Consider the following 24748-nt stretch of genomic DNA (forward strand, 5'->3'; position numbering starts at 1 on the left):
GTGTTTTTGAATATGCACAGCAATAAAGAATACTGCTCTAGCTGGCTAAAATAGTTTAGATCTTCATTCCTACGCGCTTAAATATGTTTAAAAGCAAGACCTTCTTTACACAATGCTAATTTGACAGTATTTTCAACTTCTTTTTTTGTTTATAGGAATCTTGTGCCTGTTACTCAACTTTATGTCAGTGTTGATGCCAGCACCAAGGACAGTCTGAAGAAAATTGACCGTCCCCTCTTCAAAGACTTCTGGCAGCGCTTCTTGGACAGTCTCAGAGCTCTCGGTGAAAAGGTACGTCCTCTGTGCTGTAGTTCAGATCAAACAAATGTCTTCTCCCACACTAATACATTAAAAATTGGAAAAAAAATTTGTTGATCTTCAGTAGAGCCATACAAAAAGGGTAAATGTGTACAAAAAAAGGGCGCTGGGATGGTATTAATAGACAAACCAGCAAAGTAACCACATTGAAATACATCTGAAATTGGTCATACTAAAATCCCTTAGCCAAAGTCCATCATCAAAGTGGTTCAGTATGATTACCTCCAGAACTGTCTTGAGCGTTTGTGCTCCCAAAGAACAATCTCACGTCTCTAAAATCCACCGTGCGTTGGATTTTGTCTTCTTTGGTGCAACTTAATATTATATAAAAAAAATACCCACAGTGGCTTCTCTTACCGCAGCTAATTCCATGTGTCTTTTTGATATTTGGCACCAGTTTATCAAGAAGTGACAATTTTGTCCTATTTAACTCATTGGAACAAAACTATGCTTTATTCGCAAATGCTTTATGTAATATTCCAGTTTTACTCACAAGGCTAATTCGCATCTTTGAATGGAAACAGCTATTGTGTGTTTGCCCAGGCCTTAGATGATGGAAGGCAACTGTTAATCAGCTCTCCACATTTACTATAATTTATTAAATGTTTTGCAAGGTTGATAGTAGGGATGCTCCGATCAGGATTTTTGCAGCTGATGTCAAGTTCTGATACTTTGTCATGGTTATCGGCAGATACCGAGTACCGATTCTGATGCTTCAAGCTTTATGTAACTTTGATATTTCATAAAGCACATTTTCCCTTCAAGTATGATAAAGTGGAGATCTCTCCTTAATTAAGGATGTTGAATATATCCCTTAAACATGTCTCTTATAAATATTTGTGTGGACATGTAATGGTTAAAGCAGCTTTAAAGAAAATTTAAGATAAAACAGATAATTTTTTTGGAAAATGATGGATGAAGAATTCAACATGTCTCAATGAAGAAAAAGCTTGGAGTGCATATTTAATGCAAAAGAAGTTAAAATGCACACCTATAAATTCATTACTTCTTTCCTAAAAGAAAATAGGCCCATAAACTACTGTTTATTGCAACAAGTATATTACAAGAAGTTATATTATTAAACATATTATATATTTTTTATCAAAATTAAATAAAAATTTTAATTAAAAGTTTACCTCTTTTAATTTTTAGAGCCAGGTTTTAGTGAACTTGCAATCGCCAAAAGCACAGAACTCTCAGTTCTTATATGTGAAAAGTGTCTTTGTAAGGCCATTCAAATTTTTTGCTCATCTATTGATAGTAGGGATGCCCCGATCAGTTTTTTGCCCTCGAGTCCCAGTCATTTGATTTTGCGTATCTGCTGATACCGATACCTGATCCGATACTTATATAACACATAAAAAAAGAATGATGAAGAGTGAAGAAACCGATCCAGGATGTTCCTTATTTTTTATTTCATTCATTCATTCATTTTCTTTTCGGCTTATTCCATTTATTAATCCACGGTCACCACAGCGGAATGAACCTTCAGTTTATCCAGCACGTGTTTTACGCAGCGGATGCCCTTCCAGCCGCAAGCCATCTCTGGGAAACATCCATACACGCTGACTCCCACTCATACACTACGGACAATTTAGCCTTACCAATTCACCTGTACCACATGTCTTTGAACTGTGGGGGAAACCAAAGCCAGCCGAGGCTCGAACCAGCGACCTCCTTGCTGTGAGGCGACAGCACTGCCTACTGCGCCACTGCGTCGCCCATTTTTTATTTCATTCACCTTATTTTAACATTCAACATCTCAGTTAACAAACAGAGCACTTCTGTGAGGTTGCTTGAACAATCAAGTAATAAACAACAAAATTTCCTCACTGTTTGACTTTAGTGCAACAGTAAATTAAAAAAAATCTTAAATAAAATAAACAGCACCTCAACTTAAAATACCCGGCAGGCAAGCTCAAGTTAACATATCTCACAGTTTGTTATCAATGTTGTCATCATCAACTTTATAATACCTCCGGACCGCAGTCAAACTCACGCTTTCCACTTCAAACTGCATCTGTGTTCTAGTTTGCTGGCATTTAACCATTTAACTGGCATTTTGCTGTTTCTGTGTGAATTCAAGAAAGAGTTCTAACTGTATTCTATATATGTGTTAACTGCATGACTATAGATGTGTTATAAAATAATGAGAATATTTGAGGTGTGAACCTACACTGGTCTCATGGTTAGGTTTGGTTACGATTATCGTGCCATCAATTCTGTTCAATTCGATATCTCTGTGCATCACGGTGCATAGACGATTTTTTTCATACACAATTTTATATTTTACTTTACAGCACAACAATTCTTGTCTTAAATATATCATTTTTTAAAATACATCTTATATGTATTTGTAATACAGTATTGTTTTTTAATACAAGCAGTCAGATATATGTACTGTACCTTTAATTTTACCTGCTCAAAGAAAACCTTTATTTGAATGCATCTAACAAAACACAAGTACATGCACAGAACAACATGAGCATTTAAAGCAAATAAACAAATGTAAATATTATCCCTCTTGCTTTTTGTGCATTGTCAAGGGAGTTGTTAAACGACTATGATTGGTCACGCGCTCAACAGAAAGGGCTGCGATTGGCTCTTACGCGCTGGCGCTGTTCACCGATGAGACTAGGATCAAGTATCGTTGTATTAGTAGAGCGGATAGGAAACGTTACACCAGCAGGTCAAAGGGGCCACAGAGAGAGAGAGAGAGAGAGAGAGAGAGAGAGAGAGAGAGTGAGAAATTGAGTTTAATTTTATTTTCTCCATGGGAGTGAAATAGGGGCTTTTACAGTGTCAGTAAATGATTGTCCAGCAAACACACTCAATGAATTGTGCAGAGTTTATGCGTTTTAATTACTCACGGTCTCCTCCCTTGCCAAAGTATTCTACCGCGACGTAGTGCATATGAGATAAATGACGTCAGTACATAATAACCGATTATGATCTATTACTGAACCGATACCGAATTGTCTGTGTCTGAAAACATATATTCGAGTCCTGATTTTGAGATAACGTCCGATTCCAATTGAGTCTAAGCGCATGTGCTCTGTGTGTAAACTCGTAAACAAGCACTTGCGATCGATTCATGAGATTGGCCAAATTGGTGAGTACCGATCGAGTCATGAAATGTGATTATTGGCCGATACTGATCTCTGGACGATCGAACGGCGGATCCCTAGTTGATAGTTCTGTTGTGCATGTACAATCAGGGGGTCTTAAAAATTATTAAAAGTTGATAAATCAATGATGAGAAAATTAAACCCCTAAAAGGTATTAAAAAGTCTTAATCCAGTTTTTACAAGGTCTTAAATTTTATTCAAGTGTTCTCCAAAGTGTTTGACTCAAAAAATATAAATATATTTATTTTCCTCGATTGGTTCGGGCCGGGTGCATCCGGCCAAGCTCCTCTGTTCAGGTGATTTCACGTAATTTGTGACAAACGCCGGAAGGTGATTTGACTCTCTCCACATGTAGCGAAAACAGAGTAAAACAGATGGCAAAATGGGATAATGCAAGTTAGCATGCTCCTGGTTGGAGAAAGTTTAAACAGTGGCTGAAACCTATTGCTGAAAACAACCACATACTGTAATTTATTCTTTCAAGGTTTGTTTCTTCTGAGCTTATCTAAGTTCTGTTGCGTGGTTGTGCTCCATTGATTCACTTAACTACAACTGTTTATAAACAACTGTTTATTAAGTTAAAGGTTTGATATTGATTAGAACTTGAAGTGGCGACGAGGTCTTCTCGTCTTCTGAGAAGGTCTTTAAATAGTCTTAAAAGGGTATTGAAATTACCTTTAGGATTCCTGCATATACCCTGACAATTCAATAGTCATTAGCATTAAAAATGATCATTTAATATCCATTTTTCCTATTGCTTCTCTTCATTTAATTTTTCTGTATTCATATCAGGCAAACCCCTTTGAAAAATTTCTCCTGTCGATTTTGTTAATTCCACACATCACGACCGTAGCGCTCGGGATTGATTTCATCTTAACCCAAATCCTCTGATTTATAACCTGTGTTGGCCTCTATAACAAAGCTATTTTTTAACATCGGCAAAAAGGTATTACATGAAAGCCTTTGGGTGCATTATTGAGGTGAAGTTCTGTTAAAAATGCTGGCTTGATGAAGTGGATGCGTAGGTGCCGTCCGTCAGCCACTCTTACTCCAAGTTCGACATGCTGAGATGACAAAAGCAGTTTGCTACACTGAGGCCTTGGCATTACTGCTTAATGATTTTAAGTGCTATCATTCAGAGATGATTCACCGGGTCTGTGTGCTAAACTTCTGTAATGACTTCCTTGCATTTGCCATTGAACAGACCGCTCAGTCTATGTGTGTGTGGCTGTGCATATGTGCAAAATACGTGAGTCATCAAAGGAAAGACACAAGAATGGAAAGTGCTCTTCTGTTTTCTAATGAGTTGAGATCACCTGCAGTGTCACTTCGGGACTGAAGAGAGCAGCTCGACACTGATGGCGCGGTAGACAGCGGGACCGCGAGCCGTTTAGGATTGTGCTTTTATCCAAAGCACCTTTAAAAAGATAAACAAGATTCACGTCATTCAAACTGGCTTGATTCAGTGGGCGATTTTCCAGACTTTATGCTGATTGTGTGAAAGTCTGGGTTTTTGAGGCAAGAGGGAATTTTATGTGGCTGATTCCTGCTGTTTCTCCTTCACATGAACTTCACCTGTCTAGACTGACACTGTTTCCTTTAGGGGAACATTTTTCTGGGATACAGCACTATATTAAAATATGTTGTGGTGCAGTTTTATACAGTACCTGACAAAAGTTTTGTCATCGATCCCAGTTGTAAGAGCAACAAATAATTACTTGACTTCTAGTTGATCATTTGGAAAAGTGGCAGAAGGTCAATTTTTCCCAAGAATCATCTGTTGAGCTGCATCCTAATCATCACAAATACTGCAGAAGACCTATTGGAACCCACGTTGACCCAAGATTCACAGAGAAATCAGTCAAGTTTGATGAAGGAAAAATCATGGTTTGGGGTTACACTGAGTTACATTGAGTTGGCGTGCAAGAGATCTGCAGAGTGGATGGCAACATCAACAGCCTGAGGTATCACAACATTTGTGCTGCCCATCACATTACAAACCACAGGAGAGGGCAAATTCTTCAGCAGAATAGCGCTCCTTTTCATACTTCAGCCTCCACATCAAAGTTCCTGAAAGCAAAGAAGGTCAAGGTGCTTCAGGATTGGCCAGCCCAGTCACCAGAGATGAACATTATTGAGTATGTCTGAGGTAAATGAAGGATGAGATGCCTTAGCCTTTCATATAAGCCACTTATGATATACCAAATGATCAATTAGAAGTCAAGTTATTGTTTGTTTTTCCAATAACTTAGATAATGTATTGGTAATGTATAGATAAATGGATTGCCAAATCAATATATTGTCAATTATTTTTATTTATATGTTTTTTATATTTGGTTTTATATTAAAATCAATTTCTTTACAGTCCACCAGATGGTGGTGTTGAACTTGAGTTTTTTTCTAGTGAGCAGCAAGTTAGTAAAATAACGCTGCATCGCAGAAAGGTGCATGCAACTTATTTTTTTGTCCGCTTGACAATGCCATATTGCAATGCAGCAATAAAGTTGAACTGCCATCACCAAACTTAGACATGTTTCCATTTGGTTTAAGGGATAGTTCACCCAAAAATATAATTTGTTAATTACAAATATTTATAAATGTTAATTATTATTTGTTAAACCCTTATGCCATTCCAAACACAGAAGAACTTTGTGTGTCTTCAAAACACAAATTAAGAGATTTTAGATGAAATCTGAGAGCTCCCTCATCCTCTATAGACAGTAAAGATTCTGACTCGTTTAGAAAAGTACCAAAAGGTTCTGAAAAATACAAAAAAACGTCCTCAAAACAGACATTTGCCTTCAGTGGTTCAATTGGAATATTACTAATTTACACAAATGTTTTTGTGCGCCCATAAAAACCAAAATAACAGCTTTACTCAACCGCTTCATCTCCATCATCTTCATTCAGTGTCAGTATAGGGCGCATGTTCACAAGAGTGAAATAAAGCATGAATGAAGTCATGAAATTATTTTTATAAGCACACAAAAGTAATCTTGTACCTTCATAATATCAAGTTTACTGATGACACAACAGTGATAGGTCTCATCAGCAACAATGATGAAACTTACTACAGAGGGGAAGTGGCACCGCTGGCTGAATAGCGCGCCACTAACAACCTCTCCCTCAATGTAGAGAAGACAAAGGAGGTTGTGTTGGACTTTAGGAGAAACTTTGTTGACCACCCCCCACTGACTATCGACAGCTCGACTGTTAGATGTGGGGGTGCACATGATAGAGGATCTCACCTGGACTACCAACAAAACGTCCCTCTTCAAGAAGGCACAACAATGCCTACATTTTTTCCGCTGGCTGAAAGGGGCAAGTCTCCCTCCACCCATCCTCACTACATTTTACAGAGGAACCATAGAGAGTGTCCTAACCAGCTACATCACTGTCTGGTATGGTAGCTGCAGTGCTGCCGACCGCAAGACCCTCCAGTGTACAGTCAACACAGCCGAAAAGATCATCGGTGCCCCTCTATCCCTAATGCAGGACATTTTCCTCTCACGGGGCTCAAGCAAAGCTAGCAGTATTGTGAAAGAATCTACTCATCTCTTTCACAGTTTTTCTTTTTTTTTTTTTTTTTTTCTTTAGTTTTAGTTTTTTTTTTGTTTTTTAGTCCAATATTGTGTTTGTATTTATGATTAATTTCTGTAGCGCTGTTGTCCTGCGAGACACAACATTTCCTTCTTCTGTATGTCCACAAATGTAGCGGAATGACAATAAAGCTTGACTTCACTTAAGCCACAGGGAAAGTTTTGACAATGTTTCTTAATCATAAAGAGATAATAAATTTAAATATAGCAGAGAATAACACAACATATGATGAAAAATAGAAATAATATATTGTGATGGTAATATATTGTGAGAACTCTGATAATTCCCACCCCTTTGGTTTTCTTAGGCAGTTTGCCTGCTATTATTTGTGTACTTTTTTGTCATGGCTTATTCATCTCTTTCATGTCTGAAAGCTTTAATTGAGTAATGTACATTGAGAAATGAATGAGGCATTAATTTCTGGGTTCTATTTGTCAGAGATAAACAAGACACATGTTTAAGAGCGCAACCGTTAATGGCTGTTTAATTCTCAACATTCATCACCATAACAGTTCTGTTCCATGTTCTGCCTTTCTCTCTGTAACTACAACATTACATCCTCATTAATTTTGTGGCTAGTGTGCATTCTGGTAATTGATTGTCAGATATTGTCCAACAATCTCCATATATTATAATCTTGTTCATATTTATTTGTTTCCCCTTAATTAGTGCACAGCATCTGTAAAAAACACAATCCTAATTCTTCATTGGTATTAATTGTGAGACAGGCTTGATTGACAGTGCTCAGCATTATTGAGTACACCCCATTTTGAAAATGAATATTTTTCTCCATTTCTCAGTGAATATAGGCAATGTATTTATTAAACCGATATATTTATTAAAATAATATTTTAGTCACCAAACATCTTTAGTTGAAATTGAAAGATAACAATGAAATTCAAGCTTAATATCGCAAAGAAATACATTCTACAAAATTTCAGCTAATTTTTATTTTATTTTTTTTGCTTCTCTTGAATTGTCATCTATTTGAAATTTGTATTTAATTTTAAATATAACAGATAAATTTGTGTGTGCTTGTTTTTGGGTGTTATCGTAAGTTATTTTGTTAGATAAGCTCCAGATTTATATAATTTTGTATAGTTTCCTATTAATAATAGGAATTTAAAAGATAGATTTGTGAGGGGTGTACCTATATATGCTGAGCACTGTATCATTTGTTAAGGTATTATATCAGTACATGATTATTATAGGCAAAAGCTTTCACTATCTATAGCAGTTGATCGCAATATTTATAAAATTCTCAAATCAATTGAGTAATATATATGATATTATTCATTTGCATAATACACACCCACACTAGCTCCATATAAGGATTTTCCACGAAGCGTTAGTAAATGAGACCCATTATCTTACAAAAACAAAACTTTGAACACTTTGAAGGGTCAATTTTTCATGACCCCAAAATTCCAGTGTCATGAAAAGGAATGGCCAAAGCATTGGTAAATGGTAAAAGCTGTCAAAAATCAAACGGGCTTAATCCTAAATTAATTTAATGTTGGCCTGTGGTTCACTGGATGTTTAAAAAATAATATTAATGAAACACATTTTATAAATAAAAAAGTGTGAATTTTTGGATACGTTTTGCATTAGACTTCAAAAGTGTTCAGTTGGGGTTGAATCAACATTGAAATGCAAACAAGTTCTTCATTAAATATTGAAGCGCATAGGGCTGATGAAGGTCTGTTGGAATTCATCTCAAGAATTCAGTGTCTCTACAAAAGAGAGAGTCTGTGTGCCCTTGCGTGGTTGAGCAGTGTAGGGTTCAGTTAAGTGTACAGAAACCCGTCCCTCCATACTAAGTGTGTCCTTGGGATCTCTAGCTCTTCGATTTCATAAGTGCACTTTTCAGCACTCAGAGAAACCGTACAAATACAACACATGACAGATGAAAGGGTTTGTGCTGGAATTACCTGGCAAGTAACTCCTTGCTCGTGATCTATTTGGAAATATTTGACAATCCTGGTTTGTTTGTTTGACAGTTTTTTTTTTTCTTTCCAGGAGTGAGTGAGTTTGTAGTTGCTCCTGCTCTTGTTAGACCTTTTGCAAAGCTGAAAATACCAAGCACAGTGGTTAGCGGAGGTCAGACACAAAAGTTGCAATGTGTTTCATAACTCTGTACTGCCATTTCTTAGTATTTCCATCCTACTTCTGCTGACTTCTTAGAGTTCAAAATGCATTCTGTTCTTATTTCCCCAAGAACTTTTGACATGCTAGCTAAAAGTTATAACCATTTACTAGCAACTATTCAATCATTAATTTATTTAGGTAGTTAGTTAGCAGTGTTAGGGCTTGCAAGAATTTCTTTTTCACAAAAATTTTGTGAAATTTTTAATTTGTTTGTTCTAGCTGAAATGTGAACATGTACATTTGAAGTCAGATTTATAAGCCTCCCTTTGATTTGTTTTCTTTCTTTAAATTTAAATTTCTTTCTTTAAACCTAAATTAGGTTTAACAGAGCAAAGAAATTTTCACGGTATGTCTGATAATATATTTTCTTCTGGAGAAACTCTCATTTGTTTTATTTCGGCTAGAATAAAAGCAGTTTTTATTTAAAAAGAAACATTTTAAAGTCAAAACGATTAGCCCATTTAAGCTATATTATTTTTCAATAGTCTACAGAACAAACCATCATTATACAATAACTTGCCTAATTACCCTAACCTGCCTAGTTAATTAACCTAGTTAAGCCTTTAAATGTCACTTTAAGATGTATAGAAGTGTCTTGAAAAATATCTAGTCAAATATTATTTACTGTCATCATGGCAAAGATAAAATAAATCAGTTATTAGAAATTAGTTATTAAAACTATTATGTTCAGAAATGTGTTAAATCTTCTCTCCGTTAAGCAGAAATTGGGGAACAAAATAAACAGGAGGGGCTAATAATTCAGGGGGGCTAATAATTCTGACTTCAACTGTAAATAAATATATTTTTTCCAGAAAATACTTTATTTAGTATATACTGGAAAAAAAAATTGGTGTACATTAAATTTTTATAAAATTGCTAGGAGCCCTAACCCTAATTTAAAGATTATAAATTGATAAATAAAGGCCTACCAATATATTTTTACTGACATTTTGGAGATTTCATCAAATTGTTAGTTGGATGCCTTAGTCAAAATACTTCTTGACATTCTGGCTCCTAAATATTGTTTGCTGCTTTGCTTCAATTTTTAAAGTCTTAGAACACTCCACAGCAACCTGCACAGATGATATAATTCCTGTTTGTTTTTTTATGGCCCGTTTCCACACGGTTTGGTACGGGTCACCTTTATCAAACTTGCGTTTCCACTGCCGAAACGGTACCCTTTTAGTGGGCGTGGTGTACGACAGAAAGTGTCAGACAACGTAATTTTTACTCAAGGAAATGTCTACAGTAAAGCCATACGGGTCGTTCCATATCAAATGAGAAGCACTTCTCACAAAACAGATGCTTTATGTACATAAATAAATGTGAATAAATGTTCATTACTAACCGGTCTATGAACATAATTTGATTATAACTGCAGTTCAATGAAGCCAGTGCGAAATGGCCTACTGTAACGTCTGCAATTATATGAAATAAATAAATAAATGCAACATAAATGAACACAGACCCTTACAGTCTCCAATATGTTACCAATGACAGAAAAACTACACACACCATACATTTAGTCCTTATTTGGGTTCAAAAACAACAGTAAATATAGCCCACAGTCAGAGCAAACCTCTCATCTGTATCTTTATTCTTCAGCAGCACATGTAACCTCTGTTAGAAAGTAATTCCGTCATTCCCCGTTCATAATAGTCCAAAAGGTGATAATAGCTGGCAGTTTGTTCATGTTTTAGGTTGCTAAAAAAGCATCATTTGCTGATGTTTTTTACGGCTTCTCCTTAGTTTTTTCGCACTTCACTCTTGCGTTTGCGGATATCAGAGCCTTCAATGATCATGTGCACGTTATTAATTTGAGCTCAAGAAGTTCGTCATTTCAAATATAGACGAGCGGCAAGCTCTCTGTAGAAAGTGAAACCACTCACACTTTTAGACAGACTCTTAAAACAACAACAGGAACAACAGCAGATTTTGTTCTTCTTGGCTTTATGGCTGTTCATCAAGACGACGACAGGGTTTGTTTGAGCTCGGGTCGACCATGGCTTGTGATTACATGTATATATTTTTACGGTGTAATGTCTCTGCTGTGTTTTTAAAAATGGCAGTTCCTTTTTTTATTTATTTATTTTTTAATGCAAGAACGATACATACAAAACAATGCCAGAGGTAAACAAAAAAATTTAAAGTATAAAAATATTATATAGGGGTACAAAAACTCAATAGGTTAAATAAAATAACCAAAAAATATAAAAAGATAAAAAAAGAAATATTACAAATAAATAATGCTAGGCCTTGCTAACTCAAAATAAAAGTGTCAAACAAATATGGTTTTAACAGCTTTTGTGTTTGTACTCTCCTTAATGTTATTTATAAAATATTTAGTTCTTTAAGTACCACTAAGAACAGAGGTTTCTGATTGCTAAATTTACACAGATGGATGGCGGTTCCTTTGCTTTCATTCTCCTGCTTTTTGCGAGTGACGTATCTCTGTAAACCAATAGCGTTCAGCTGCGCATCTAGCTCCGCACATTGGTACTCTTTTTTTTTTTTTTTCATGCTAGGTACCTTTTGCAAAAAACTCAGTGGAGACTGTCCATTATTTTAATTTATAGACATCAGTTGAAGCACGGTTCTTTCAGGCTTTGTATTTTAAGACCAGCCTTTTAGAGGTTTAATATTCACGAACACAAGTCTGTGTCACTATTAAATCAAGTATAACACCCTTCATTTCATTTTATTTGTTCAAATATATTCCATGACCATTGCTCATTATAGTATAGATTTTTATGACTGGGTTCTGAGATTCCCTCAGCATTTCCAGCATTGTTGAACTTCAAATCATAGGTTAGTATAAGCAAGAGTAAACTCAAGACAAAGCTCAGTGTCAGCACTTCTTCACTATACATATAGCAGACTCTATGTTGGCATGCTGCTGTTAAGGGTCTGGCATGTGTCTGTCTGTTTCCTCTGACCCGACGCCTCATCCAGCCTCAGGTGTGGAACTCATGAAGTTCTCCCTGACAGGTTTAAAACAGGCTGCTGCTTTAAATATTCTCACCTGCTGCCACATCACTCCAATTATCTCCATTCGTCCTCCGCTGTCTTGAACATGCACACATACATGAGCACACCCATGAAGACCAGATCCTCCCTATCTTTCGCTTTCGACGTCCTTCCCTGCTTTGCAGATGCGCTAGTTAGCATGGATCAGGAACAGTGCTGACTGAGCTGACATCTGTACTCCGACAGGAACCAACCAACCGCGCCAAGACATTCAGCCTATAGAGACGGATGCAGTTATTCCCAGCGCTGTCAGATTGTGACATTCGGATGGGTTGATTGACATGGTGTAATAAGAGGAATGGGAGGCATGAAGTGTCCATTATCACTGCCGGTGTTTTGTGAGGTTTTCCTCCCCTTGAGGGTTTGTGAGTAATGATTGGGCTGGAGAGCTCTCGGTCTCCAGGACCCCAGGGCAGACACTGGACACTATAGTTTGGAGAAGCTCTCTTAATAAAAAGAGATGGCGGTTTTCTCCATGTTCACCTGACTCTCTCAATAATAGTATTAAGCAGCGTCAGCAAGTTTATATTGATGCAATAGCTAGAAACGGAACATTCCATTTTAAGCTCTAATTTTTTTTGTCGGTTGTGGGATGTGCTGTACTGTATATCTGAATTATTTTGCCTTGAGTAACTTCAGAATTAGGTGTGTATTAATTGCCTTTAAGGTGGGTTGTCGCAATACAAAAGTTTGGCAAATATATATTACTCATTTTCAGATAAATAATTACAATAAAATCTGTCATTTCTAAACCTTCACATTATATTGTATGTCCTTGAAACCGAGTCAGAAATATTGGTGTGTTTTTGTTGAGTTTTTATTTATAACCTATATTCATTGAGTGAAAAACACTCAACGCTTGCCTACCAAGTCAGATATTGGAAATTTGCAAAACATACAATGTTTATTTTGTTTTCCTATCTGTTCTGACATAGTGTAGTTGTTTTTAAAGATGTGGTCCAGAGTGTATTTTTAAGGTTTGGTTGTGTTTATAAGATGCAAAGCAATGTATGTTTTCATATATTTTACATTGATTATATACAGCTACTCAGCTAACATGAAAACAACTGTCATATTCCCTAGTTCCTCCGAAAGGCCCGCCCTCAAGAGGCTCTGATTGGTCAGCTAACATAATGTGCTGTGATTTGTGAATCGGTTCCACATCACAAGGAAACGCGTTACGCGCCTTCAAGCACGCGCTTTGGCTCTGTGTAAACAGTCAGTCAGAGTAGCTGTTAGTCGTATCAGTTTGTGCATGAATCAGACAGAAAATGACACAGACAACACAGCTGAACCTCACGCCTGCTCTCTAAAATAAAATCTAACAAGCGTTTTTCACATATATTCGGAATAAGCATGTGTAAGTAATATTAAACGTTCACATATCTTTTGCGAGTTTGTTATTTGAGATGTAGAACGCAGGGAAAGCGTCCACATAGAGAGACTCTGCAGCGCTGCTGAAGGTTGTGGGTGTTTACAGGGGTTTGACGGATAAATATGAATTCGTAGCTAAATTGTTAGCAGTGCCAAACAGCATTTCCGGTTGTTTACGTCCTTGTTTACATCCTCGCTACAACAAACCATTAACGCTAGAAACTGTGCATGTAGTTGAACAATTTTAATAAATGAAAATACATGTTGTGGCTCACAATCCACAGCTCCGTCTATTATGGTTGGAGGAGTTTTTAGCTGAATCCAACACTGAACTGGGAGAGATTCTGGAAGTTCTCCTTTGTCAAATGCTAGCTATATCATTTTTATAGTTCTCTTGAATATAATTAAAATTAAATTGTAAGCACTTCATCGTTGTGTCGTGTCCTTTGGAAGCCCAAATACAGAAATGGAATAAGCTCTGTGTAAATAGCAGCGTTTGGACAGCATTTTAGCTGCCTCTGCTATAACATTACAACGCCTCTGGCCACGCACCATTGCTGGACGGGTGTATGCGCATGGTGAATGCACTTAACCTGAAACACTTGTCATCTCACTAGCCCGGATGTATTTTTTTGTAGTCCCCAAATTCGTTCGCTGTAGGCTTTGCTAAGCTAACTCTGTAAAAGCCAATGTCTCCCTTTGCATTGGACTTTGAGCGTCTTACATTCAGAGATGTTGTTTTTGTTCACACAGATACATTACACACCAACTAAAGTTTAAAATATGATATTTTAGTGGACCACCCCTTTAATGTTATGTTATTTTATAATAATAAAGTATAGAGTAATAAAGTATAAAGTATAAAGTAATAAAGATAATCATGATATTTTTGGTCATGGTTAAATTGTAATCATAATACATATATAAGATAGGGCTCACGATATTGGAAAAATCGGACCTTACGATATTTTGTTTTCCTGCGATATGAATATAACTTCACCAGGTGATTTAAATAGCTCTATTCGGAAAGATTTCTTTAATTTAGATCAACTGGGGTGATCAAGTCTTTTACTATGCTGTGCATCTCTATAAAATATAACAAATTACAAGCATATATTCAATTCATGTTCATTTCTCTAGCGCTTTTACAATATAGATTGTATCAAAGCAGCTTAACATGGAAGTTCTAGTGAATTGAAACTTTCAGTCCAGTTTTCAGAGTTTAGTTCAGTTCAGTTTAGTTCAGTTCAGTGTGGTTTAATTTTCACAGCTGAAAGTCCAAACACTGAAGAACAAATCCATCGATGCGCAGCTCCACAAGTCCCAAACCAAGCAAGCCAGTGTTGAGGAACAAACTTGACCAATTTATGACAGTGAAGGAAAAAAAAAACATTGAAAGAAACCAGGCTCAGTTGGGCATGACTATTTCTGCTCTGGCCAAACTTCTAAAAATAAATAACATAACAAAAATAAAAGTGAAATAAACAGTGATTTCTGGTTTTCTTGGGAATGTAACAGTATTCAAGTACAGCAATTGGACAGTCAAACGTAAAATAACATGGTCATCATTGTATTAATAATTTTGAAAAAGTATATTGGGTAATATGTTTGTCTTTTAATCTTGAAAAAAATAATCTAATCCTGCGATGTGACTATTGCAGATACACACATTGCGATAGCGATGCTCAAACAATATATTGTTCAGCCCTAGTAAATGATATTGGCAATTATGTATTTAAATGAAGATTACACGAAATCATTTACTGTGTATTGTGTAATAGTCTCTGTTACTGTAACTAAATCACATTTTCCTTTAATTCTTTCTTTTTTTTATCACAGGCAATGTGTCTGTTTGTTTTGGTTAACCAGTAATTATTCCAATATTATTTCTCCAGCAAATATTATCTCAATCATTTGCTCGTAATTTAGTATATTAAAGCACACCCTTTATTAATTTATTAGTATGTTATTCCAAAGGGCAAAAAGCTGTATTTGTAATCTTTTTGGTAACACTTTAGTTTAGGTCACAATTCATGCTATTAACCACTGGCTTATTACCTGAGTATTATTTAGATATTCACTGTTCATTAGTAGTTATAAATTATGATCTTGTTCTACATCCCTAATCCTGCTGTTAGATTTAGCTGTATTTATCTTAACCGTTCTTGGGATTTATCTGATACATTGAGGATTAGATGACTCTAAAACATAAAATAAGTAAGCTGACCAAAGTTTAAGACTGTATTGAAGACAATGAATAGTGCAGTTCCTCAGCAGTGACGTTAATTTGTCGGTCTCCAAATAACTTAACCAAAGTATTATCTGTGAGAGTACTTTATAACAAAGGATATGACCCCCGACGGAGATCACACAACTGGTTTAGTTGGGTCACAACTCTTGACTTTCTGTTGGCCCATTTGTTCACACCTTTTCAGATGCAGATGTTTGTTTTGCAAATGAAACAAGCCATACAGTCTATCACTACCCAAAACTTCTACCCTACTAACTAATAATAAACAGCTAATTAGTAGTTTAATAAGCTAGTAGTGTTAGTTAATGGTTTGCGAAGACTCTGAATTGTAACCTAATGTAAAGTGTAGCCATCTTATTTTTTAACCGATAAACTCACACTTGCTGTTGAATTATCTAATTCCAATAAGAAATGCATCAGATTGCTAAAGTGGGTTATGAACATCTCTTCTCCTCAAGCCTGCATGTGGTGCTTTAATGGAGCAGTAATTTGACCGTTCCTTCTTGTGTTTGGTCCTCCAGCAACAGCGTACGGTCTACAGACTGACCCTGGTGAAAGCCTGGAATGTGGATGAGCTGAAGGCCTACGCGGATCTCATCGCCCTTGGCCAGCCAGATTTCATCGAGGTCAAGGTATGCCTCTCACCCGCCTAATTCAGCCATCAGCTTCTAATGAGGGTCTACGAACCCTTTTTGGGTTTAATAGGTAAAACTTTATGAAGCCATTGCTGGAATCCCTAGCATTTTCTCCTAAGCCTTTTTGCAGGTAATGAACGAGCTCGTTAAATTTATTCTCCTAATGCATTTGCTGAGAGCCGATGTATCAAGGTAGGATTGATTTTGACCTCAGATAAGATGAATTTGTAGTGTTTGCTGCACAAGCTACTCAATAAAATGCCACCGAAGGCCTGATTTTGGTTTGAATGCTTAATTGGTAAAGAAATTGTTTAGATATCCTGCGCTTGTCTCTTTGTATCTCTTGTAGAGTGAAAGTTGTTAATTGTTGCTAGGTTGCCAGGATGAACTAAAACACCAAACAAAATGTGTCCCTTGTAAAGGGTACGCCATTTTATCAAGACTTGTATGCCTTAATATAATGTAAATGATGCCTCTTTGTAAAATTTAAAAAAAAAAAAGTTATTTAAAAATATTAGCATATTTTGGACTTTATTCTGACTATTATTTTGCATGATGTCATCTGGTTGCTTAGCCTCTGGCGCTCTGTTTGTTCCTGTATCGCAGCACAACTGGGAATACAAAGTAATGATATGATGCCACATTGTGCAGCTTCTGCTTGTAATTTTCAGTTGAACAACACTAAAAGAGAAGTGATAAATGTATTCACTTCTTTCCCAGTTATAAAAAAGATAAGATGCCTAATGACATAAAGGCTTTTAATAAGCTGCAGCTATGGAGCGAACAGGTGAAGATACTGTAGATATAAGCATACACCTAAACCAAATAACAAACCATCAGTGTTTATATACAGAAAGACTCTAAACACTTTCGAATATTGAGTGAACATGATGTGAACATGCCAATGTTTGTAAATCACTGAAGGAGAAAGCTTATTCGTGGAGAGACCTGACGATTAGTCAGTTTCACAGCTGTCAGTAAGTGTCCTGTTTTCTCCAGGTATGATCGATGCAACAGTGAAGATGGAGTGTTGGCATGGTTGTTGTCTAGCATTTCTTTTTCCTGCCTTTTCTCACCGTGAATTTCACTTCAGCAATTAACATTATTACTTGTGGGGGAACCCCCCCCCCAAAAAAAAGTTCAATTCAATTCATGTTGGTTTATATTGCGCTTTTACAATGTACATTGTGTCAAAGCAGCTTAATATAGTAGTTCTAGTAAATTGACCCTTCACTAAGCCCCGCCCTCCTTAGTTACTCTTTTTACGCCTGTCAAGCTTTTGTGCCTGGCACGTCTATTACAATATGAATGCACCGGTGTCAGACATTTGCAGCGATATAATTAGTCATTTTTGGCGAACAGGTGAGATATCTGAGAAAACTAGACAAATAAGGACTGCAGTATGCATTACAGGGGTATATTCACGACGTAATACGCAACCGATTAGAAAATAATTTTATATAAATTAAAGCTAAAGCCTAGCCGCCTCATACGCTGACCATTCAACAGCTTAGTTCATGCACATCAGGAGAGGTGAAATTTAAAAATAATCTAATAATAACAAATTAAACTACGCTTTCTCTTTTTTTGACCAAAAAGCCTGTTAGACTATTGTTTTGCAATGAAATATAGCTTTACTAACTGACAAGGAAATGCGCATGGACAGTGTGTCTTCATAATTCATTCATACATAGAACAGGCAGAAAGAGAAAATTGATGGATTTGTGCCAAATATTAGCATCATTGACCCATAACAATGTACAGCACCCATAACTATCAGTATGTTTGTGTGTTCTTATACAGTTTCTGCTCTAATTTGCAGTTAAGTGGAAAAAATAAATAAATTGAAATGCAAATCAAAGTATGAATAGCAGAAGTCAACAAAAAGATTTTCCCTACCAGCAAATATTAATCCGACACCAAATATAAAAGCAGACACTAACCCGATATAACGTCGTCACCAATGACTAAATCTCCAAAAGACCAGCCATGAGGCATTTAATTACTGAGAAAAAAGCTGCGGGTGAAGTATATTGATCGGAAGTGCTCAGTTTGTGATTAGATCTCTGTTTTGTTCTGTTGATATGTGATCCAAATATTTGTGTATAAATATCAGAATCAGAAAGAAAGTGCTTTATTGCCAGGTATGATTACACATACGAGGAATTTGTTTTCGTGACAGAGCTTCTACAGTGCAACAGCATTACAGAGACAGGACAAAAAACAGATAATAAATAAATTTTAAAAAATACAAGTATATATTCGTATATAAACAAATAATGAAACAGATGGAAATATGATTGGATTTTGCTGCTTTTACGACCCCTCACACAGCTTGATCCACGCTGGCAATTTTCCTTTTGGGTTTTAGGATTTATAAAGGGAAAAAATTCCATCACCCCGTTCAAACTTTTAGGATACCGGGCATCAGATTTGCACAATCCATATGCACAATGCTTTGGCTTGTTTTCCTGGCTCGAAAGCTTGACAGACCTTCTGCTACGGCCTGGTCTAGGGTTATGGAGACAATGGAAAAAGTGGCACAATGAGCATTTTACTATCCATGTTGTGTTAAAATAGCTGCAGGCAGCAGCAGGCATCCATTTGATGCTACTCACTGCCAACCTAAAGAAAATGGTGGCCTCCATAGTCCAAAATAAATGTGGATATAAAGTCTATTCTATTGTGTTTTTACTTCATATTTCATTGACGCATTATTTATGTTATTTTAAAACAACACACCTTTTTTTTTTTTAAATTCCCTAGAGTTTTACTTAAGTTTTACCTTTTTTTGTAATCCGTTCAGCCAATCAGCCAATCGTTTAACTTACCCTAACATAGAATTGATAATTGATGGTCAGATTAGACGATCAACCTCAAAATTCCTCAAAATTTACCAAAATGTTTCTATAATATTCTTATTTAAAGCTTGATATGTAGTCACAGTAGCTAATCTGTAGTTACACTGTGTACTAAGACCAACAGAAAATCAAAAGTTGCTATTTTCTAGGGCAATAATCTGGCATAAAATGTCAAATAAATCAGGAAACGGTTGTTTCCAAATCTTCAAAGGCTGGTCCACTCAAAAGGTCTCCATGACCTCTGGCCTGACTGGGTAAATCATGAGAAAACAAATCATTTGGCATACAGAAAGGCATTCACATACATTATTCCAGTTTTACTGTGTAGTGGGATGACACTAAGATCATCATATAATATTTAACTTTATTAATAATAGACCTTTTTCACAAGACTGTTATGACGTGATTATTGTCGAGTTCAGACTGCATGATTTTAGCCCTGATTTTGACTCGGCGACAAGTTTTAAGAAATTGCAGACAAATGCCTGAAATCACAGGCAAATCGTTCTCGTTCACGTGAGTGACAATCACACAGCAGGAACTATCAACGACGCGATCTGAGAGAATCACCGATGAGTCACCGATGCCTGTGAGATATTTGGCAATCTAAACATCTGGAGCTTTCAGCGATACAAAACATGACGTGTGAAATGTGTTCTGATTTGAAAATTACGTCAGTGATTACCTACAGCCAATGACAGAGCAGCATCCACTAGTCTGGGTATCTTCAGACCAGCAGAAGGTTGGGGGAGAAGTTAAAAGGGCTTCCTCTCAGTCTATTTGGACCCAGGAAATGGAGGTAAAATGAGTGGAAATTTAGCAATAGCACCCGTGTCTGTTTGATGTGTCATCTGAGCAATATCACAACCGGATCAAAAAAAGAAAAAAGTTGAGGAGAAATTGCTAATTCCCTTGTAACCCAGGTGAGCAAATATGTACATTTTCTACCCCATTAAAGGTTTCTTTCTCGTTATGTAGTTAATAACAAAAGATATACCACATGTGTTTGGTGGTGAGATGTAGTTTGAACAAAGTTGTCGGCGATTCTTCCTATTGTAGTCATGTAGTCTGAAACCCCCTGTCGTCGATCCATCTTGTAGTGTAAACACAGCAGCGACAAAACGCTAGCCCAGATAGTCATGCAGTGTGAAAACATCTGTGACACGACTACTTTGATAGTCATGCAGTCTGAACTCAGATAATGGTCATCATAATTTAAAATCCTTGAAAGTTTTTAACATTTTAATATTTTGAAAAAAATGTATGAACATTTATATGCATTTCTGTATGTATATAAATGTTCTTTGCGTCAAATTACAAAAAATGATTTATCGCTTATGCGAGGTGTTTGTTTGTAATGAAGCGTCTATAAGGCTGAGAGTAAATTTTACGTTATTCTTTCCTCTGGCTGTCGTCATCCATCTCACACAGTTTTTTTCCTTTTTTGGAATGCTTTGAGAACACCATTAAGGAGTTTTTTTTTATTCTCCGATTCACTGTGCTCTAAGTTTACCCAACTATGACGCCTTCGACTACTGAGAAACCAGGAAATGTGAAAAGGGTCTATCATAAAGGCATAAGAAAAGATATGCGTTACTCCATACTGAAGCGCAAATCCATCAGAAAATCCATGCCATCACTTCATTATTACTTCAAGACGATTGGCTTGTACGTTTTTTAAAATCTTTCCTACCGTTTTATTCATTCGTTCATTTTCTTTTCAGCTTAGTCCCTTTCATTAATAAAATACTCATGAATCTACAATACAACAATTTGAGTGTAAACAAATGATTATGGAGTTAGAATTTCAGGTCGCTTTATTTTTAATAAATGAAAAGCCTCCAGTTATTATTTTCAGAATGCACTTTTCATTTATTCCATCTTTCTAATGATCCATGAAAACCAGAGTCAGTTGCCTGTGAAATGCCAGGATTGTTGCATTTAAATAGTCATCTAGTGACTTAAATGGCTTTTTAATGAAATGCTCGTTTTTTAATTCAGACTCTCATCCTACTTAATCAATCCGTCCTCAGGATTAATGTAATTGAACTGATTAAATCTCTGCCTGTTTTTATTTGCCTTAATGCAGCTGGAGTCTGTTGACCTGTGTAATTACACCATACTACTTTAACTGTCCCGATGTCTAACCAATTCACTCGTGACCTGACGAAGTACGGCATCACGTAATGTTTTGTACAATCTCTAAGCACTTCTTGCTGTTCCTGCATCCAGTCTTTCACTAAACTAAACTATCATTTTATTCACTCTCGTTTCTCCTGTGTTCAGCTGAAATTTGCATGAAATCTTCCAGGTATTTTTTTCTCCCTCCTGCACTCTTATCTTCACATTAGCAGCTCTTTTTCTTATTGGGGTGTACGGCAGGGCTGTTATAAAGAGATCCTGAGAATTGCCCATAATCTCATTAGGAGTCAACATCCAGTAATATGACCCATGTGCTCCTGCCCCAAAGGGAGTTCACATCAGCGCATTCACATTCAAAGCAGAGCCACTCCAAAATAAAGCCGGCTTCAACTATGACATGCTGTTACCTAGCAACAATAATCGCCCACTTTGCTAGAGCGCAGAAGGCTGGATTTACGCCTCCTTCACTGGGATAAAATAAAGGCCATGAAGAAGTGAGAGGAAAATATTGCTGAGTTTACCCTGCGAGAATCTCTAAGCCTGCATTCATCTTTTAATCATTTGTCAGATAATGCTAATGTCAAATGTTTTCTTTTCATACATTTGAGACATTTGGTTGTGTTTGATTTTGCAAACTTGATCTGGTTGTTCACATATAGGTCTAATGAAAGACTTAAATGATAAATAAGTGCTCATCTTACTTTTTAAAAGAGATTATTTGTTTTTTTAATAATTCGTTTAATGTCAGCATTCCAGTGCAAACTCAATTTTTGCTGATTCCCAAAATTGGTTACATGGCTAGAATCATTATTTTCAATTATCACATGAAAAAATTCTATAGAAATTTATAGTCCTTACTATAGTGTTTTTAAACCTGATTGTTTTATGCTGTACATTAAATTATGCTGTATACACACTACCTGACCAAAGTCTTGTCATCTATCCCAGATGTAAGAGCAACAAATAATAACTTCTAGTTGATCATTTGGAAAAGTCGCTGATGAATCTGAGTCATCTGTTGAACTGCATCCCAATCCTCACAAATACTGCAGAAGACCTATTGGAACCAACATTGACCCAAGATTCTCATAGAAATCAGTCAAGTTTGGTGAGCGAAAAATCATGGTTTGGGGTTACATTCAGTATGGGGGCGTGTGAGAGATCTGCAGAGTGGATCCAAGTGTATGGATGCAGTCCTCCAAGCTTATGGGAGTCACACACAATATTAATTTTTTCCACTGCACCATGACTTTATATTTTATACTCTATATTATTTCTTTTAAGTGACAAGACTTTTGTCTACGCAAAGTCAGACCTTACTGTCCTAATTAAATAATTTAAAATCAATTCATGATTACATTTATTTTGGTAAAATAAGCGTAATCTAGAGGCTTTTGCCTTTTCATATAAACCACTTCTGATACCAAATGATCAGCTAGAAGTCAAGTTATTATTTGTTTTTCCTAAAACTTGGAATAGCGACAAGACTTGTCAAGTAGTGTATTATAGTATTTAGTATTTTATTCAAAACGTTGTAGTTTTTACAGTAAATTACTATAATATATTTTTACATGAGTTGTAATATTATTTGTTTCTCAATATAGCTGTATATTTTTTGTATTCTTTTTAACAGTATATTTGCTTAAATTAATACAGCCTTGATGAACTTAGTAGTCTTTCTTAAAACAAACCAAATAGTTGAATATTTGAGCTTTTTTTAATGTATTGCATAGTGCATATAAAAATTAAACATTTTACACAATATTCATTATATAGAATATAACAAATATTAGCATTTTACTCGAATACCTATAAATACAGTGAATCAATAAACTGATGATTTTCAAGTGGTATTTTTTTTCCCCATAGATGTTTTTATTATTAGCTTGTCTTATTTGATTGCTAAACCTTATTTTGTGGCGGAATTCTCAGTAATTAACAAACAAACCTATAAAACCTTAAAAATTAGCTATGACTTTTGTCTCAAACTCCTAATTTGCTGCTTATTATTAGTTATTAAAGTAGCAGTTGGGTTTAGGTATGGGTAGAATTAGGGATGTAGAATAAAGAGCATACAGAATATGTATTTTATAAGTGCTAATAAACAGCTAATAGCCTAATCATAGGAAGGTAAAAAGCCACTAGATAATTGTGAGAATTTATCCTTAAACTGAAGTGTTACCATTTGCACTTGATCCATGCATAGATTAGAGCAAAAAAAACTTAAACTATTAGAAACTCAACCCAAAACCCCCCTCTCCAACACTGACTTGTTACTATAGCTGCTCCTTTGAAATTCATCCATTTCATTTAGTGCGCCTTTTATTTAGACAAATGAGGCTTAATCCATGCCAAGGCCAGGAAAACAAGTGTCTCTGGTGATTAAACATGGTTTATATGTAGCCAGACATCACATTTCTTGACATCTCATTTACTTCTATAGGACACCGGTGACCCACTCATCAAACTGCTGGCAGCGGCCGCATTGTTTTCTGTGGGTTTGGCCACTTTTGTAGACATGGAGCAGAGCGGTGATGTATGCGGAGGGTAATTAAGTTTGGTGGAGTTTGATATGTGTTCGCGTGAGTTATGGAGGCGTTCAGCCCCTCCAGCTGTTCGGCCCGAGTGCAGCTCTCGCCCCTGCAGTAATTACAGCGGCCAACAGCTGCTCAAAACACCTCACATTTCACTGCACCTTTGTGTGCGTCCTTCTTCTTGATTTTCTACATGCTACACACTGCTGGACAGATGTTTACTCAAACTGGCAGTCAACAAATGCTTTTGTTTGGTGTTTTAATGTGTTTGGTTTGATGAAAAATTGTGAATTTTGTTGTTTGGAGTAATGTGGATTGAATTGTGCACAATAAAACCCACAAATGTGAACATGGACCACAAAACCTTTTTTTAAACTCCTGAATGATGAATAACCAAGCTTTCCCATTGATGTATGGTGTGTTATAGGGTTTGTCTGAAATACAGCTATTTAAAAATTAGATTGTATGTATCAAAATGTCTTCATGGAGTATGATCTTTACATAAAAGAACACCCCAAACAATGTTTTTTTGTCTATTTCCACAAATAAACACATGCATCGTAACGCCCAATTCAAAGTGGGCTTCAGTGTCAACACTTGACGCAGGGCGTGTCTGAAGTTGGGGCTGACGCGATCATCATAGCACCGTCAGCCAATGAAATAAATTCGCAGTCGGCTGCTGACTGAGCTAGGATATTTGCATAAAGAGATCTGACTGGCTGACACTTCC

General features: G+C 36.2%; 1 protein-coding gene across 2 annotated transcripts in view; it reads left to right on the plus strand.

Annotated features, from left to right (window-relative positions):
• Nucleotides 1-24748, plus strand: part of tyw1 (tRNA-yW synthesizing protein 1 homolog (S. cerevisiae)) — a 124036-nt gene that overhangs the window by 67849 nt on the left and 31439 nt on the right. For both annotated transcript variants that reach the window (XM_056473438.1, XM_056473439.1), the window contains exons 13-14: nucleotides 156-291; nucleotides 16368-16478. In XM_056473438.1, coding sequence (XP_056329413.1) covers nucleotides 156-291; nucleotides 16368-16478 — 247 coding nt within the window. The remainder of the gene's footprint in view (nucleotides 1-155; nucleotides 292-16367; nucleotides 16479-24748) is intronic.

This window comes from Danio aesculapii, chromosome 15 (assembly GCF_903798145.1).
Source record: "Danio aesculapii chromosome 15, fDanAes4.1, whole genome shotgun sequence".
Taxonomy (NCBI): Eukaryota; Metazoa; Chordata; class Actinopteri; order Cypriniformes; family Danionidae; genus Danio; species Danio aesculapii.